The 18,207-nt window shown below is 45.3% G+C and overlaps 1 protein-coding gene across 1 annotated transcript in view; it reads right to left on the bottom strand.

Annotated features, from left to right (window-relative positions):
* Positions 1-18,207, bottom strand: part of Nmnat2 (nicotinamide nucleotide adenylyltransferase 2) — a 156,045-nt gene that overhangs the window by 6,049 nt on the left and 131,789 nt on the right. The window contains exon 8 of the mRNA XM_048357294.1: positions 13,479-13,555. Coding sequence (XP_048213251.1) covers positions 13,479-13,555 — 77 coding nt within the window. The remainder of the gene's footprint in view (positions 1-13,478; positions 13,556-18,207) is intronic.

The raw sequence follows: 18,207 nt of genomic DNA, 5'->3' as shown, positions 1-18,207 counted from the left end.
ATGGCCCCAAAGATACTCAAGTCCTAACTCCTGAAGCAGGACCTTATATGGAAAAAGAAATGTGATTCAACTAAGGATTTCAAGATTGTCTTACATTATCTGGACAGAACATAAATGCAGTAATGTCCTTATAAGAGGGAAGCAGAGAGGATTTTGACATAAAAGAGAGAAGATGATATATAATAGAGCAGGGAGAAGTTTGAAGATGCTACACTGTTGGAATTGAAGATGGACGAAAGGACCTTGGATTTACAAATGCAACAAATATATCTCATATATTTGGAAAAGTTAAGTAAACAAATTCTTTCTTAGAGCCTCTGAAGGAAAGATAGCCTGGACAGAACTAAGTTTTGGACCAAAAAAACCTATTTTAGGGCTGGGGATATAGCCTAGTGGCAAGAGTGCCTGCCTCATATACACGAGGCCCTAGGTTCGATTCCCCAGCACCACATATACAGAAAACGGCCAGAAGCGGCGCTGTGGCTCAAGTGGCAGAGTGCTAGCCTTGAGCGGGAAGAAGCCAGGGACAGTGCTCAGGCCCTGAGTCCAAGGCCCAGGACTGGCCAAAAAAAAAAAAAAAAAAACACAAAAAAACCTATTTTAGACTTCCAGCTTCCAGAACTGTAAGAGAATAAACATGTTTTGTTTGAAATCAGCAAGTTTGCAACAACAGAACATTCATTCATCTCCATCACTTCTCACTGGGATTGTTCTGGTCCTTGTTATTCTCTCTTTTTTTTTTCCAGTCTGTTTCCAACATCCAGATGGAGACTGTCAAAATATAAGTCAAATTTTGTTGCTCTTTGGCTCAAACTCCTTCACTTAAATGTTACCTGTTGGGTGAGACCTTCTCCATCCTGCTAATTTAAAACTTGTGTTCCTTGTGAACTTGCACCATCAGCCTAAATTCTCTGGGAGTTGCTTTTCAACTTCTCTGGATCTCTGAGCAGCATCGTGGTGGTTGGCAAGAACAAGACCCAAGAAGAAAGTGCTCCATCCTTTTATTTTATATTTTAAAGTAAAAACAGAGTAAAAGTAAAAGAGAAGCCATAAAAGTAGGGAAAGGGGCACAAAGAAGACTCCTCCTCTATCCATTTCCTAAGGAAGTTTGACACAGTGTGGAAGTACCAGATATATTCAACATAAGAAATACTGGAAAGGAGGCAGTAACAAGTTTGGTAAGATATGTAATCACTGCCTCATGTATGAAACTGTAACCCTCTGTACATTACTTTGACAATAAATAAGTAAATAAATTTATATATTAAAAAAAGAAGGAATACTGGAAGAAAACTCTAGTCACAAAGACTCAAATAACCAAAAGTGTATCTGATGGCCTCAGGGGTGAGATGTGAGCCTTGTTGAACTGCAGAAATGATCAAGCTGCATTAGAAAACTTAGGCTAATGATTGAGGATGTTTATGGTCAAAATGGCTTGAATTCCATGGCATGGGACAGAATGTGTAACGTGGTTAGAAAACATGGAAGATTATGACTGAAGCTTAGATTGATGTCAAAACAGTGCTGTATCTTTGCTTCATCTGTTCAGTGTTTGCTCTATTTGAAAATGCAGCCATCAGACAACAGAAGGCTCTGGTGCTTAGCACCAGCAGATTGGGAATAAAATGATGAAAGAGATATGGACAAATGACAGAAAAGAAACAATCACAAAGCTGAGTCCAGACAGCATGGCTAAAGATAAAGAAAATGCTTGCCAGTCCCTTAATATCCTGCAGGAGTCCAAGTTTGAATCTAAAAACTCATGGACCTTCATGGCGACAGTAATAATTCTGGAAAAGCTGCTGGGATGAGGTAGGTATTCAAGTTGATCCAGCTGATGGATATGAGCCAGCAGCCCAGGCATCTGTTAAAAATTCAGACTTGACATAGTGACAAAACGTCTTATTTGTGAAAAAGAAACAAATAACATAAAAATCAACATTAAAAAATAACAACACAGATGCTTTCTCAGACTTCAGCACAGGGAATATGTTAAGTATCGAAAGCAACCCCTAATCACATTACAGCTGCCTTTGGGAACTGCTGCTTTAAATCACATGGTTGGTTGTCTGAACTGCTAATTCATGGCCTGAGATAGTCAGCACCTCAAGACCTCAGGGCACTCCTACATTCCTCTGTGCTCTGAGGTCACACAACTGGCTCCAGGAACCCAAGAGATCTCAGGCCTCTGAAGCGACCAGCATGAGGGGATCTAGCACGCCCTATTCACCTGAAGCGTTCTCCCTGGGCCTTGCCCTTGGAAAGGGGTGGTAGTGGGTGGTAAGTAGTCATTTCAGCAGCATGGTACCTGATTGCCAAAGCCCATTCTTGACGTGGCCAGGCTCTGTTGGGCAGGATTAGGGAGAGCAGACTTCTCCCCCTTCAGCACACAATGGCTCTCTTAGTTCAACCCTGTGTCATTCCTAGGGCAGCGGGAGGGGCCTGTGACATTTGTCTGGCTGGCTCATACTTCCTGCTCACTGGTAGCTTTGATCATATCTTTCCATCTTCTGGTCACAGACTCTCCTGGGAGGATAGGGTAGGGAGTGGGAGAGGAAAGGGGAGGGAACAAACTCTGCTTCCTCAAATGTGGGGAATCTGAAGGAAGGATGTGAGACATGTTGAGGCAGGAAGCAGCTTGGCCTTGGGAGAAAGAGCACTCAACACTCAGGCTGCAAGTCTCTTGGAAGGTCTGTGGAGGTATCTTCAGCCCTCCAAGAGGCTGAATTTCAAGCCCTTCCTGCTGCATTTCAGGGATGCTTTGGGTGGGTGGATGCTTTGGGTGGGTGGATGCTTTGTGATCTTAGCCATAAACCTTCCTGGACACTAGAGGTATATGATTGAGCAACACAGATACGGTTTCATCTCTTGGCTAGATTGCTATCTAGTGGGTGACATGAAACAAAAAATTCTTTTCAATTGTATATACTGCTATGATGGATAAGGGCCAGTTACTATTGGATAGGTAATGTCTTGCTATGGCTAATATATTATAGGCAACTGGCTAAAATGCCATGGCTAAATGCCACATTTCATGGGGGAGGCAAACTATCTTACAGGCTGTATATCTCCTCCTACCATACCGTTCCTAAGTCTGTCTGTCTGCCTGCCTTTCTTCCTTCCTTCCTTCCTTCTTCCTTCCTTCCTTGCCCTCTCTCTCCCCCTCCTTCCCTCCCTCCCTCCCTCCCTCCCTCCCTCCCTCCCTCCCTCCCTCCCTCCCTCCCTCCCTCCTTTACTTCCTTCCCACAGTGAACTGGGCTTTGTTCGGGTGTTGGTGATTACAATTCCTAGAGTTTACCTTCTAGTGAGAAGAGATCATAAGCAAACAAACAAACAAACATATATATGTATGTATGTGTATATATATATATATATATATAGAGAGAGAGAGAGAGAGAGAGAGAGAATGGGTAGAGGTAAGTACAATACAAAATATAAAATAAAATGACCTTTAAGTTGGAGCCTAAGTGCGAAGCAGCTGGTCAGAGGGAATCTGGTGAGAGCAAAGGCCACAGCTTGTGCACAGGTTATGAGGTGGGAAAACTGGTTAAATAACGACACCAAGTGATAGGACCAGGCAGACAGAGCATGGTGCACTCTAGAGGCTGGGACAAGAGGATTTTGGGTTTGAGACCCACATGGGCTACACAGTGAGATTCTGTCTTGAAAAGAAAAGTTAGGTGGAGCCCCTCACTGGAGGCTCATGCCTGTAATCCTCATTATTCAGGAGGCTGAGACCTAAGGATTGTGGATTAAAGCCAACCCAGACAGGAAAGTCCATGAGACTCTTATCTCCAGTTAATCACCAGAAAACAAAACGGAAGCGGAGTTGTGGCTCAAATGGTAGAACACTCTCCTTGAGCAAAAAGGCTAAGAAAACAGTGCCCAGGTCCCAAGCCCAGTACTAGGAAGAAAACAAACAACAAGAAAACAAAACAACTAACAACAGAAAAGTTGGTGCAACCGGAGCACAGAGAATCAGAAAAGTGAAAGGGCCAGATCACAAGGAAGATGTGGTTTCATTCTTCATTCCAATGCAGAGGGGCCACTGATGTATTTTAGATAGAGGACTTCTGTTACCAACAGGACTTGCCCTGGCAAATAGAACTGGTAAGCTCCTTTGTGTGATCACACTGAGATAGAGCTTCAGCACCCTGACTTTTCCCAGAGAGGACTCTTCTCAAAGAACAGGGCATTCATGGATTGGGCCCCTGTAGGTCTTTTTTAGAGAACTACCAGGGATGAATATATTGTGCCATCAGTAAGGAAGGGAAGAAGTATTTATTAAAATACCTGCCATGTGCCAGGCTCAGTTCTGGGAACTTTACTTATGATCATTCCTTATGACATTTCTTCTAACATTCCTTATGACAAATGGCTTCTGAGCTCTATGGCTCTGTTCTTATGTCATTGATAGGGAAACCAAGACTCAGTGAGATTAAAAAACCTGTCCAAGCTGCATTGCTAATAAGTGAGTTCAAGACCACCATGGTTTCCCTTAAACTATTTCCATTGCTTCACACTTTTAGATCTACAGCAAGACTTGTAATTTAATAATTACAAACTTCTTTTGCTTAAAAATATTACAATTTGAGCCAGGCATTGGTGGCCCATACCTGTAATCCTAGATACTCAGGAGGCTGAGATCTGAGGATCATTGTTCAAAGGCCAGCCTGAGTGGGAAAGTCCATGAGACTCTTATCTCCAATTAACCATCAAAAGCTCAAAACATGTGTGGCTCAAAGTGGTGGAGCACTGGCCCTGAGCACAAAAGCTAATGGGCAATGTCTAGGCCCTGAGCTCAAGCCTAGGGTCAGCACATACAAAAAAAAAAAAAAGACTACAATTTGAAACTATACTATTTCCCCCCCCAGTTTACCATAGATTGTCTCCAATTCCTTGCTCGACATCACCCCCTAGAGGGTACAATTATATATGCTTTTGGGTGGGTTTACAAAGTATGCAAGGAACCCATGAATATTGATGTGTGTCTATAACCCTAGCACTTGGGAGGCTAAGGCAGGAGTATCATGAACTTGTTGTGTGTGTGTGTGTGTGTGTGTGTGTGTGTGTGTGTGTGTGTGTGTGTTTGCCAGTCCTGGGCCTTGGATTCAGGGCCTGAGCACTGTTCCTGGCTTCTTTTTGCTCAAGGCTAGCACTCTGCCACTTGAGCCACAGCACCACTTCCGGCCGTTTTCTATATATGTGGTGCTGGGGAATCAAATCCAGGGCTTCATGTATACAGGGCACTCTTGTCACTAGGCCATATTCCCAGCCCAGGAGTATCATGAACTTGAAGCCAGCCTGGGTGAGACTCTATCTCAACAAACACACAAACAAAAACCCAAAGAACAGACAAGAAGGAAGAGGAAGAAGAGGAGAAGGAAGGAAGAAGAAAGCTTCCAGCTAAAGCTATCCCATCTGTGAAAAATTTCTGGAACATGGTCAGTTTCTGCAGAGAATCATCTGCTGTTCAGTCCTTAGCCCCTTTCTGGAGTGAAGGCTGGGCTGGGGCTACTTTGGTCAGAGTTGAGCAAGGGAGAATGCACTTCCAGGGTGGCTCTCAATGAGTGTCTGAAGAGCTTCCTACAATAAATCATCCTCTCTCCAATTTGACTGAGTAGGGAAAGTCTGGGGATTTCAGACTCAAGTCAAAGCCCAAATAGCACCTTTCACCTGAGAACAGGCAGAACCCTGTACTAAAGGCTGACGGTCTTGCCCAGAGCTTGGGAACTCAACACGAATCTTATCAGTGTAGGAACCAAATCCCTGGAGCAGGAGAGTCCCTTGGGCTTCTGGCTGGGGTTGGATCCTCTAATAAAAAGCATCTGACCAAATGTTTGTCTTCGCTGCATTTATTCTGGGGCCCTGGGATTTCTTCTGGAGTGGCTAATGCCCCCAAGCTCTTCCTCTGTTTATTTTCTTTAGTCATTTTCCCATAGCTGATGGAGGTAGAAAGCAGTTAGCCCATAAGTTGTTGGCTGGAAAAACGTAGGGTACAGCCAATTAGAAATAGACTGTAGGATGTTTTGCTTTGAGGAGTGCAAACAGAAAAAAATCCAGAGTGGGAGCTCCAGAAGTAGAGTACCTGCCTAGAATGTGTGATGCCCTGGGTTTCATCCTCTATGCTCAAATAACAACACACACACACACACACACACACACACACACACACACACACATACACACACACACCCCAAAACAGAACTTGGTCCATTTCTTGTTTCTAATGTTCTTCCTTTAGATTTTTCACCCTGCTGGGTTAAATACTGATTTTTGCTAGTTTAAGATGCAAGTAAGTACCTTGGAGAAGAACGAACACAGATAATCATCGCACTTAAGGATTTTTGCCAGTTTGTTGCAATCATTGTCTTTCTAGATAAAAACAGAATCTATTTGAATCAGCCAGAATGGCCTCTCCCAGTCTTATTTTAACTACTAAGTATTTTTACAGCATCCTCTCTACTCAAAACCATCTACTTCACCCAGTCCTGCCCATGAACCAGGGCCCAGCTGTAGTGCTCCCCTAGGCACTGTTTTGAGAGATGTGTCATTATGCCTCCTTGTCAGGATAATGGAAATGAAGCATCTGAAGGCTTGGGTGAAGTCCTGCTCTGCACTTCAGCAGCTGTATAGTTTGGATAAGTCACAATCCACTTAAGCTTCAGTTTCCATATCTTTCAGGGGTTCAATAAGACAATTCATGAATGATGATCAATATGTTTGATTTCTAGAATGCAAAGTACATGGATGAATACCTTCACTTTCTCTGTTATGGTCCTAGGAGCATGCCTGTCTCATAACCGGTGCTTGAGGAAAGATTTCAAATGAATGAATGATAGCCAACAGTTACTGAATGCCAAGTGGGTTCAGGAATGCGCCTCAGCTTTTCACATGTTTGGGTTCATGTTATATAAAGAAATAATGAAAAGACTTTTTGATTCCAAGTTCATCTACCTTGTCTCTATGCCCACTGACATCCTGAGAAGGGAAGTTTTGAGCATATTTTCCTTATGTTTTTATACTGTGGCAAAACATGGCCACATCCATACACTGGCTTCTTTTCTGTTTCCTCCTATCCCTTCAAAATTCCAATTCTTTCCCTACCAACAGGTATAATAATAAGGTAAGAATACCAGTGCTCATTTTTTATGACATAGGACTAATACTGTGAAAACTAGAATGTTATGTGAATGCGAACTCTAGAGAAAAAACTGTTATACATTTTCTATTATAAATCATAATCCTTTAAAATAATTTAAGCCTTTGCTTTATTGGAATATTTAACTTGTATCCAGTGGCTTCACTAAATCAACTAATTCCAATAATTAATCTTTTTGAAGTTAAAAAAATAATTAAAAAGTAGGGTATTTTGCAATTGCAAATGTCTGAAAGGAAAATGTAAAAAAAGGGTGTTGAAAAAGATTGCTTAAATGAGGATTAATTTGCCTTCCTTACTATTTAATATGATGAGCAAGGTGGCTGGCAAAATTGGATCCCTACACATAGGTCTTATTGGGGGGAAAGAAATAACCAAAAAAGCTTGCTGTTTCATACTGTGGCCCTTGGTGACTGAAGCCTTTGGCCTCGATTTCTCCACTTCCATATCCAAACCTGAATACCTTCATTGGTACTTCTGTTAGGATGGGAAGGATCTAGACTGCTGGGGAGCTTGCTTGCTTATTTATTTATCTATTTATTTATTTACCTATCTATCTACTTATTTATTTATTTATTTAACTAGTCCTAGGGCTTCAACTCTGGGCCTGGCCACTGTCCCTAAGCTTTTTGTGCTGAAGGCTGCTGCCCTACCACTTGATCCATAGCTCTACTTCTGTGTTTTTGAGGTTGATTGGAGATAAGTATCTCAAAGACTTTCCTGTCTGGGCTAGCTTCAAACTGAGATCCTCATATCACAGAATAGGTGGGGTTACAGAGGTGAGCCACCAGTGCCTGGCAGGAGACTGGTTCTTTCCTGAAGAGCTGGGAATGGGATGGGGTATTGGACATAGGTCCTTAACTCTGAAGACTGTCCTGGGTTATGATTTCCTGCAAACATCAAGAATGAAAATATCAATTGCCTGCCCACATAGAAGCTCCTTGATGAATATGTATGGAGTTTTCTCCCCATGGAATGTACTTGGCCAGTAAAGGTTAGACTCCACTATGAGCTGACTGGCCCTTTGGGCTTAATGGGAAATGCCACAGGATGTGCTTGGGTGGGTGTAAAATTGTCCCTTAGTGATAGATGGAGAGCTTTGTTCAGGACACCCAGACAAAAGCAAAAGGGAACGGGATTCAGAGCAGGGCAAGGCAGGAGTGGCCTTGGAGGTGGTGCTGTGGACCTGGTAGCTACTCTGCAGTGATCTCAGCCTTGCATGGATGCAAGGCACTGTGGTTAACAGACCTCTTGGGGTATCTGGTAATAGTGGGAGTAGACCTCTGATAGAGGCATGAAAGAATGAGCAAATATACTCAGAACAGAAGCAGGTCTCCCACCTCCTATCACAGGCCATCTTGTTCTAGAGGCCCAGAGATCACTGAAATAGCACACTTCCCAGTGAACCCAACCCAGGAGAATTTGCAGGACTTGCTCTGTAGTTACTCTGTATGTCTCTTTTCTGGGTTTGGCTCCACCTTCCTAAACACCTACAGTAGAGTAACTCATGGCTTACCTACCAGCTTGCATCCTGTCCCTTCCACCCTGCCCCTCTGTGTGTACCCCAGACCCATATCAGCAGAAATCCAGATCCTTCACAAGAGGAAGGTACAAGACAAAACAGAATGTTTTGACATCAGTAACCTTAAAACTACAAAAGAAACTTTAGTAGGTGTCCTGAGGAGGACAGAGAAAATAGGGAAACTTTCTTTGGGATAGAGAGAAGGAAGAAGTTTTGCTGCCTCTCCCCAACCTCCCCTCTACTGGAAGAGGCAGGAGGTCTGTAAAGTACCCTGTATCCTCTTGAACTTCCCCCCAGGGCAGTCTGGAGGAAATGGGGTGTGATGATCATGGGGGCTGGTGGGGAGGAGGGGGAGCAGGAAACATTCAGTTTCATCCAGGACTCTCTTCCCGAGTAGGCATGGAGCAGAGCACCCCCCCCACCCGCCCCCATTATCCATTAAGGAGCCACAAACTGGGTTAGGGAAGTGAAGATGCCTTGGTGAACTGAGCCTGTATATGGTCCTCATGTTAAGGTCACATCTGAGCCTCTCAGGTCTGTTTGATCTCAGAGTGACTGAGATAAAACGTCCACTTTTCGCTTCCCTTTCTAGAGCGGGATTTAGAGTGGAATTTTAGCTTGATGTAAATAAACCAAAAGCGATCTTTTCTGGCACATCTCTGTTGAAGACTGGGATTTGAACAGCTTATGTAATGAAGAAAGCCTCCCCTTGGGTATTATGTCCCCCCATCCTCTCTGAGGCGACCATCAGATGGGCTGTGTGCAGAGTTGGGGATGAGGCATTGGCTGGGCAGTTGCCAAGGTGTGTCAGCTCTAGGCTAGGAAGCCCTCTGGGACAAATTGGGAGACATTTGAGGGCATGACCCATATCTGCCTTGCACTAGCTCTGACACAGGCCCGAGGGCTCCCCACTCTGGACAGGAGAGATGCGAGGATGGCTGTGCCCTCTGGGAGATGCTCTGGGTCACCCAAGTTGGCCCAAGACTAGAGGAATTCTAGTGATGTGGGACCTGCATGGACCTTGCTGTTGCTCTTTATGTTGTTGATGTTTGCAGGATCGGGGGGTGAACCAGGGCCTTGTGTATGCTAGGCAAGAGCTGTACCACTGAGCTATAGCCCTAGGCCTGGAACTTTGAGTTTAAATGTAGTTTTGTCAGGCCCGTGAATTAACTAAAGACTGGGCATCCTCTACTCCCCTTGCAACTGAGTGTTTTCATCTGAGCTATTCTCTGCTGCAAACACTTTGCAATCACTCCCTTCCCCCAATAACTGGATTCTCTGATAATTATCTTGTGAAGAGGGAAAACTACCCTTCAAACAAGCATCTTCTTATATGGAAGAGAACAGCCCAACGCTACAAACTACTTGCCCAGCTTCCAGTCAAAGGATGAACTAATGCTTTGCCAGGCCAGACCTGGCACTTGGAGTTGTTTTAACTATGCATGCCTTTCTTACCTCCTGTCCCCAATTCTCCCTATTTAACCAGAGGCCAAAGTCTGTGCCCCTGAAGGTGGCTAAAGATGTCTTCTCATGGCTGCCTCCATAATAAGTCTCTTTTTTCTCTGCCTTTCACTATGTCTCTTTATTTGGCATATAAGGATGAGTGGTTAGACTTAATGTGGACTCTGAGTCTGGGGTCTAAAATCCTAGTTTCAAGGTAAGTTTTGGAAAACCTGAGATCTCCTGTTGACCCTGTGTTGGGAATAAGCTATGATCCCCTCCCCACTCCCCCTTTTTGTTCCCACAAGTATCTACAAAGGAATGAAATTCTGTGATCTCCTTTTGGAGCCCAGAAAGGCAGAAAGCAGGGCTGGGGGTAGGCCATGTAATCTAGGGGGAAACACATCTGAATAGATGAGGACTAACTCCACCTGTTCTGCCACCTTCTTGAGAAAGCAACAGATTTCAGAAGTTGACTTGCTTAACTAACTAATGTGGCCTCAGTATCACAGGCCCATCAGAATGGGAGAGACCTTGGGGGGGGGGTCTCTTCTCCCTGGTCCTCAAATGTTAGCATCTGATGATGTGAGTAGTAGCCACAGTAGAGAGAAGCTAAGGACTTGAAGTTGGCCACCTAACTGAGAGAGCAGGGGAGGACGAGACCTGCAGGCAAGCAGGCGTAAGGTTCGTGCTGGAAGAAGCCTGGCTCTGCTCCCTAGCGGTTCCTTGCAGGTCTGACTCAGTGAATAGCCCCAGCCACTCCTGCTCTTGGAAGCAGCACTTAGGCCGCAAGCCTGGCTTTCCCATTCCATGTTTCTCAATTCCTTCACAGCTGTGCCACCTCCCTCTAGGGTGGAGCCCAACTTTGCCTGCATTCAGGAAAGAGCTTTGCTGAGACCTCGTGTAAGAACTTTACCTCTATTACCTTTTCTTTCACAGCAGCGTGGGAAATGGCAAGGAAAACAAAGACTAATGAAGCCACTAAATCCAGAACTGAAAAGAAGCTTGATATTTCACCCACAGGAAATTGTTGCATGGAATTGTGTGCGAGGTGCTGGCCTAGGCACAGTGAGATGGGAGAAAAGGAAGCTTGGGATAGATTTTTTTTCATGCACTGTGTTGGGATAAACCCAAAATCTTTACCATCTCAAAACACTACCAAAAAGATTCTACAGATTTTTGGAGTCCTGAGGAGTGACTCAAGCAGTAGAGGTGCTTAGTAGAGCTGCTTAGCAAGCATGAGGACCCAAGTTCAAATCCGAGTACTCCCTTCAAAAAGGAGATTCTATAGATTTTATAGATTAAAAGGAAGAAAGAAAAACAGTCAAGGCCTAGTCTGCCTGGGCAGTCTATGTACCTCAATCCTCAGATCTCAGCTTCCTGGGTAGCTACAATGATAGACATGAGCCACTGTTGCCTGGCTTTGGTGCTCCTGCTGGAGCCTGCCTACTTCCCATCTGGAGGATGCACTTCCATTCTGCTTTTGCTTTGCTTTGTGTCAGTAAACCTGCTTCTGCTTATTGTTCCTCTGTGTTTGTCCTTCAACTTTTTTCTCTGACAAGACCAAGAATTTGGCCAGATGCCAGTGGGTCATGCCTGTAATCCTAGCTACTCAGGAGGCTAAAATCTAATGATTAAGATTTGAATCCATATCTGGCAAGAAAGTCCATGAGACTCTTATCTCCAATTAACAAAAAACTGGAAGTACAGCTGTGGCTCAAGTGGTAGAGCACCAGCCTTGAGTAAGAAAGCCCAGACCCCGAGTTCAAGTCTTGGTACTGGCACACACATAGAAAAAGACCAAGAACATTCTGGTCCTGGACCCAGTGACCTAAATATTGTAGCAAGAACATCAGTTAGTTCACCTTTCATTACCACCAATCACCTTTCACCATGTCCCAGACTCTCATTTCTTTATTCCACAAATACACTTAAACTCTTTAAGACTCGTGGTTTCTACCTCCTTATATATAACTATCTCATGAATAAATCATTTTCTTTTTGTGCAAAACATTTGCAATACTGTGATTGGCATACTGTACAATAAGCAAAATGAGCCTTGTTTAGTAATCAGTTGTGGAGAAATTTACATGATCACACAGCTGGAAATCCAAGTTGCATATGTATATGCAACCAAGTTGCATAGGTATATGAGGCTGGGAGGTAGCATTAGCTCAGGCTATCAGATGAGTGAATTAATGAAAGAGCAAAAATGAATACCTACACAGACATACAATGGGACATGTATATTATACAGGTCTCAAGGCATTCATACACAGTGAGACCAAAGGAGGATGTTCTCAGAAGAACAACACAAAGGGGCAATGCCTATGTGTCTCTGGTCATATAAACTAATACTTATTGAAATGACCTCCAGAAAATAGAAACAAGAGGTTTTTTGTTGTTGCTGCTGTTTTTGTTTTATTTTCCTTTTGTCTTGTTTGTTTATCATCTTTGGAAAGCAAGGGGGAGACAGAAAATGGTAGGACAAAGGGAAAACAAATGCAGCAGTGATACTCACAATACACTATGTTGGAAATGAGGTATACAACTTGTGGGTAAGGATGGGAGGGAAAAGCAGGAAGAGTAAGGGAGGGGGTGACACTGTTGAAAAAGAAATATACTCTTTACCTGACTTATGTAACTATAACCCCTCTATACATCACTTTTATAATAACAATTTTTTTAAGAATGAATACTTGTGTGAAAAACGAATAATAGATTGGCTGGTTTAAGACCATTACAGTCAGAAAGATATCAAAGGAGTTTCTACGTCTTATAAAGTGAATTGGTTCCTTCTCTCTTCCCAAGTCAGTTGCCAGGAAGAGTCTACTGACTTTTTGCCATCCATGTTTCCCTTCCTGACCCCATTTTCTACTGTGAAGGGGATTTCCAGGAAGAATTTCACTACTTTTCCAAAGGAATCAGAGAAGAGAAAATCACTCTATAATCTTGAAAGAGAATGATCTGTTTTAATCCCTTCCTTCCTCCATTCCTAGTACACACACACACACACACTCTCTCTCTCTCTCTCTCTCTCTCTCTCTCTCTCTCTCTCTCTCTCTCTCTCTCTCTCTCCAAACACTTGGAAAAAGGCATTCCATGACTCAGAGTGCCATTCTCCCAGGGGCTTTGCAGGGGCAGGCATGAGGAGGAGTGAGTGTGAAAATGGGGTAGGAAATAAAGCTTGGGGGCAGGTGAGAACTTTTTCCCACGGTGGTGTGAATGGATGGCCCTCTTGGGAGCTCTGGGGAAGCGAAAGATTCCAGTTGAAGGGGAAAGGAGAAAGATCAGAAGCCCAAGTCAGACGTGCCCTCCCTGCATCCTCCCCCACCCCCGCTGAGGGGAGCTACTCACATCAGCCTCATTCCAGAGTCCCGGGATGCAGAAGGACTCCAGTAGGTCACTGCCACACAGCAGCAAGATGCGCAGCTCTGAGGGGGAGAAGCAGAGTGTGTAAAGGGCGTAAGCAGAAGCCAGTGAAGATTCCATTTTCATTTCCTGGTGGGCAGAGAAACCTGTCCCCCTGGGGACTGCAGGGCCCTGCTTTCCCAGGCAGCCCTGTAAGAGGGTGTCCACAGCCTCCTTCTCTCCCCCGGGCTCAGCACAGATGGTCCTGATGTCCGGGCAGGGAGAAGGAAACATAGAAAGTGGCCAAGTGGCCTGCTTGCCCAGGACACAAGTGTTTCAGGGCCAAACCAGGGTGGCTAGCTACCCTAACAGAGCTTGAGGCAGCTGCACGTGGAGATGAGCATGTGACCGAGGAGTTTAGATTCTCTTCCCCACCCCTCCCCCATTATCCAGAGTTTGTCTCAGGCCACAAGTGTCACCATGGCTGGGGCAAGGGGGGGGGGGAAGGGGGGAGGTTGAGCTTGTCAGGCACCCCTGTCCACAGCTAAGGGCTTGAGAAGAGAGGGGAGCCCCCTCTCCTCCCTGTTGTTTAGGGCACTCTGATGGCTTCTTGTTCATCAGTTGTTTTCCTTCCCTCATTAAGCCCCTTCTGAATGATCCTAGTGAGGCCTATAGTGTTTAAAACAAGCAGCAAATGGTTGCTTAATGAGATGGAGTAGTGGAGGAAAAGGGATCCAGGGACTCTTGGAACACCCTGGAGGGAGTCCTCCGTGTGACTTGGGGTACTGTCTGTGTGTAGGTCCAGTCTGGCCCCTGGAGCTTCTACTGGGCACCATATGTGAGAGGGTAAATCCAATCTTGTGCTTGATTCTGACGACTGCCATCAGAGACCTTGAGGCTGAGAGAGATCTGCCCCTCCGCCTCTCTGCCTGCTTAGATGCCAGAGCTGCAGGAGCCTTTGCAGAGGGTGAGCTTGCAGGTGCTGTGGAAGGAATTCTAAAGCCAGTGCAAGGCTGCTGGGCTGATGATGGACAATGCCAGTGTATTACAGTCCCAGCTCCATTGATGCCTGAGGTCGGAACTATTCAATATTCCCAACATTCTCCCGTCTCTCCTCCCTTACAAACTGCAGTCTAATGATCTGCTCTTGAACGACACTGTCTAAAAAGAAATGTATTCGTTACCTGACTTGTGAAAATGTAACCCCTCTGTATACCACCTTTATAAGAACAATAAAAGGTTTAAAAAATAGTTATCTGTACTGTGCAGAACTTTAATTGGACTTTATATCCCCAGAAACTGGAAGAGTGACTGGCCCATAGTAAGCACCCAGACATGGTGAATGGGTGAGCCAACAAACTAACAGATGAGAGGTGAGGATGGCTGCTTACCAGCCTTCGAGCAGTCCGGGAAAGCTGGGTGGTTAGGGAGCAACTGCTCTAGCAGCCTGCCCTGGGGAAGATGCTTGCTCATTCAGCAGCTTCTCCCCCTCCACCACATTGCGAGGCCCAACCCCCACTGTAGCAATGAACCAGGTACAGCTGAGAAGAACCTGCCCTGCTGGTTCAGGTGATCTGGTTAGAACCCTCTAGAGTTCCAGCTCTCTGTTGAAAACCTGAGGCTCTGTAACTCTGACAGCCTAAAAGATCCAGTGAGGTCATCATGACCAGAGGCCCGGCTGGCCTTCTGCTTTCTCTACATCAGTGCTTCTCAATGGGGGACACTTTTGCAGTTTCCAGGAGACCTGTGGCCATGACCAGAGATATTTTTGGTTGTCATGGTTCTGGAGGAGAGTCCAGGGGTGGGCTACTGGCATCTGGTGGATAGAGGTGGGAATGCTGCTAAAGTTCTTACACTGCACAAAACACCTCCCACAACACAGACTTGTCTGTACCCAAATGTCAGTTATGCTATGGTTGAAAATGAATATCTTCTCTTCCCAAGCTAGGACTCATTTTCCCACCTAAGTATAATGTGGGATTGTGTGTGTGTTGGTGTGTGTATGTGTGCGTGTGCGCACATGTGCATGCATGTATGCATGTGCATGTGTGAGTATACCTTACTGGGGCTTGGTCTCAGGGCTTGGGTGCTGTCCTTTATCTTTTTTACTCAAGGCTGGCACTTTGTCACTTGAGTCACAGCTCCACTTTTGGCTTTTTACTGGTTAACTGGACTTGAAAGTCTCTTGAATTTGTCTGGTAGGGCTAGTTTTTAACTATGATTAGATCTCAGCCTTCTGAGTAGCTAGGATTACAGGCATGAGACACAGGTACCTAGCTAATGTTGGTTTAAAAAAATAGGCCAAAGCACAAAAATAGAGTGAAGTGTTTGCCTTTTGTTGCAAAACCAGAGCACATACATGGGTCACAAATGTGGATTTGGCAGAACTTGAGCTGCCACGTGCAGCCACTGGAGGGCAGTAGTGATTTCTCCCGGTTTATTGGACGAACCTAAAGTGTTTCTGGCCCCAAAATCCTTGTCCCTGGGCAGCCCTAGAGAAGCAGCCAGCCATTAGGAACGTGGAAATGATGTTACAGACTTAAAGGAGCTAGGAGAAGATGGCTTTTCCTTGTTAAGTGAACAAGATGTCAAAAAAGGAGTGTCAAGATTGTCAAGGCCTCTGAGAGTGCCAGGGTCAGGAAGCAGGTTGGCGCCCTTTGCCCTCTGCAGGGCCCCACCTCTCTGCTCAGGTGGCCCTGATCCAAGGCTAAGAGCCAAAATCAGTGCTCTCCCTCTCCACTCCCTGCCTAGGAATGCAGGCTATGCAAAGCCCAGGTCCTGGGACTCATCCCAGATACCACTGCTCACCAAGGTGACCACTACCTGCAGCACAGGCCACAAAGCCAAGCAACAACAGTGTTCACACAGCTCTCCTTCTCAGCAGGTAAGAGCTTCTCAGTTCCTGTCCCTGGATTCCCTTCCTGTCAGCCCCCTGGTGGGTCCCTTCCATCTCAGGGAGCAGATGCACACAGCCAGAGGTGAGAGGCCAACCCCCAGCTCCCTCTATATGGCATGAAAAGTGGCCTGCTCACCATTCCAGCTAATGAGCAAGAAGAGTAAACAAGCTGGGCCTGTCACAGGGGTGTAAGGAGACAGTACAGGGCAAACAGTCAATTGCATACATCAACAAGCCCCCACCCAGCAGGGAGAGCTCTGTGAGTTGGGCTGCAATGGCCTAATTAATACAAGCTGTGAGGGCTGGGAAGGAAAACAAGGTCACAGACATAAGCTGGCTTCAAGTTTTCTGGACCAATGAAGGAGGAATATATATATGAACACAATTAAAAATCCTAAATCTGAGCTGGGCATGGTGGCTCCTGCCTGTAATCCCAGCTACTCAGGAGGTTGAAATCTGAGGTTCATGACTGGAAGCCAGCTGAGGCAGGAAAGCCTGTGAGACTCTTATTTCCAAGTGGTAGAGCATTAGCCTTGAGCAAAAATGCGCAGGGATAGTGCCCAGGCCCTGAGTTCAAGTCCCATAATCAACATAATCAATCAGTCAGTCCTAAAACTGTTTTGTGCTCACGGGTCCAAAAACTGCCAGGGAGGTAATAACTCCTGGCCAGGTGTAGAACAGCAGGGAGGTAGGGTACAGAGCACTGAGCTCTGCTAGTTCCGCTGGTCCCATCTCTGCCTTTGAATACTCTGAATGTGGGTCAAGATCCCTTGTTTGCTTTAAGAAGCTACTAGGAAACCAGGCCTATGACTTTCAAATGGCAGTAAGCTAATAAATAAAGGAAATTAAAGTATAGCACAATAACCAGGAAGTAAGGAGCTTGAGTATTCATTATTTTTGTTTTCATGCAATTTAAGCGTAAGTTCATACTTAAGTTTTAGTAATAGCCATGTTCAAAACATTTCTGAAAACTTTACCTAGGAGTCTAGCAAACCCATAAGAGTCAAGTGAAGCATACCACAGCACCTCAGCTCAGCCAAGACCCAGAGAAGTGCCTTGGAATGATGCCAGGTCTGCTGGGTCTCTTGGGAGAAACAGGTGCTCTGGTACAGCTCCATCCCTGTGTCTCTTAGAAGCAGAGTAGGAGCTCTGGCCTCTAGCCCTTAGACATGGATGGACTAGGAGAGATGCCTAATGTGTAAGACTGAAAGGGTTTGCATGACACTTAAGTTGCCCCTTGTCTTAGAAAGCCAAGCACTGTTCTTGTCACAGACTCTTTTCACCCACTACCTAGGCCAGCTCCAGCTACACTCTGGCCTCTATCTGAAACTTTCACTAACTTCAGGCACTTGGATCTTCTCACTTAGAAGTGTCTCCTCACTTCCAGTGTCTTCACTCTGAAATAGCAGGAAGATTTTAATTTGCTGGTGTTGCAGTTTACTTCCCATCTTGGCAGCTCTACGTAATCACCCCATCTTGGCAGCACTACGAAATCACCCTCTACCTCCTCTGGCCTGGCCTGGGGCCCTACTACAGCCAGTGGGACATACATGGAGGTGGCCTTAACCCAACCTCTGTCCCTTTCTCTACCTTCAAGTATTGAACACTTCTGATAAGAAAGCAAGTGAGCTCTCCCAATTGTTTGTGTGTAGTGTCTGTGGGCAAAAGAATGGTCTCTCCAATGGGCACTGAGGCTCAATTGTTATTCTTTTAGAGGAACAAGGTAGGCTCTGAAAGGAGACTTACCAAATGGTCCAGTCTACCTCTTGGGAACTAGCCTGAGTCCAGTTAGGATATGTCAAAGGGGCAACTAGCTTGCTTATGATTAATGTCCTCCAA

This window comes from Perognathus longimembris, chromosome 11 (assembly GCF_023159225.1).
Source record: "Perognathus longimembris pacificus isolate PPM17 chromosome 11, ASM2315922v1, whole genome shotgun sequence".
NCBI classification, from domain to species: domain Eukaryota; kingdom Metazoa; phylum Chordata; class Mammalia; order Rodentia; family Heteromyidae; genus Perognathus; species Perognathus longimembris.
Note: the sequence above shows the minus strand (reverse complement) of the source record. Positions and strands in the feature narration are given on the sequence as shown.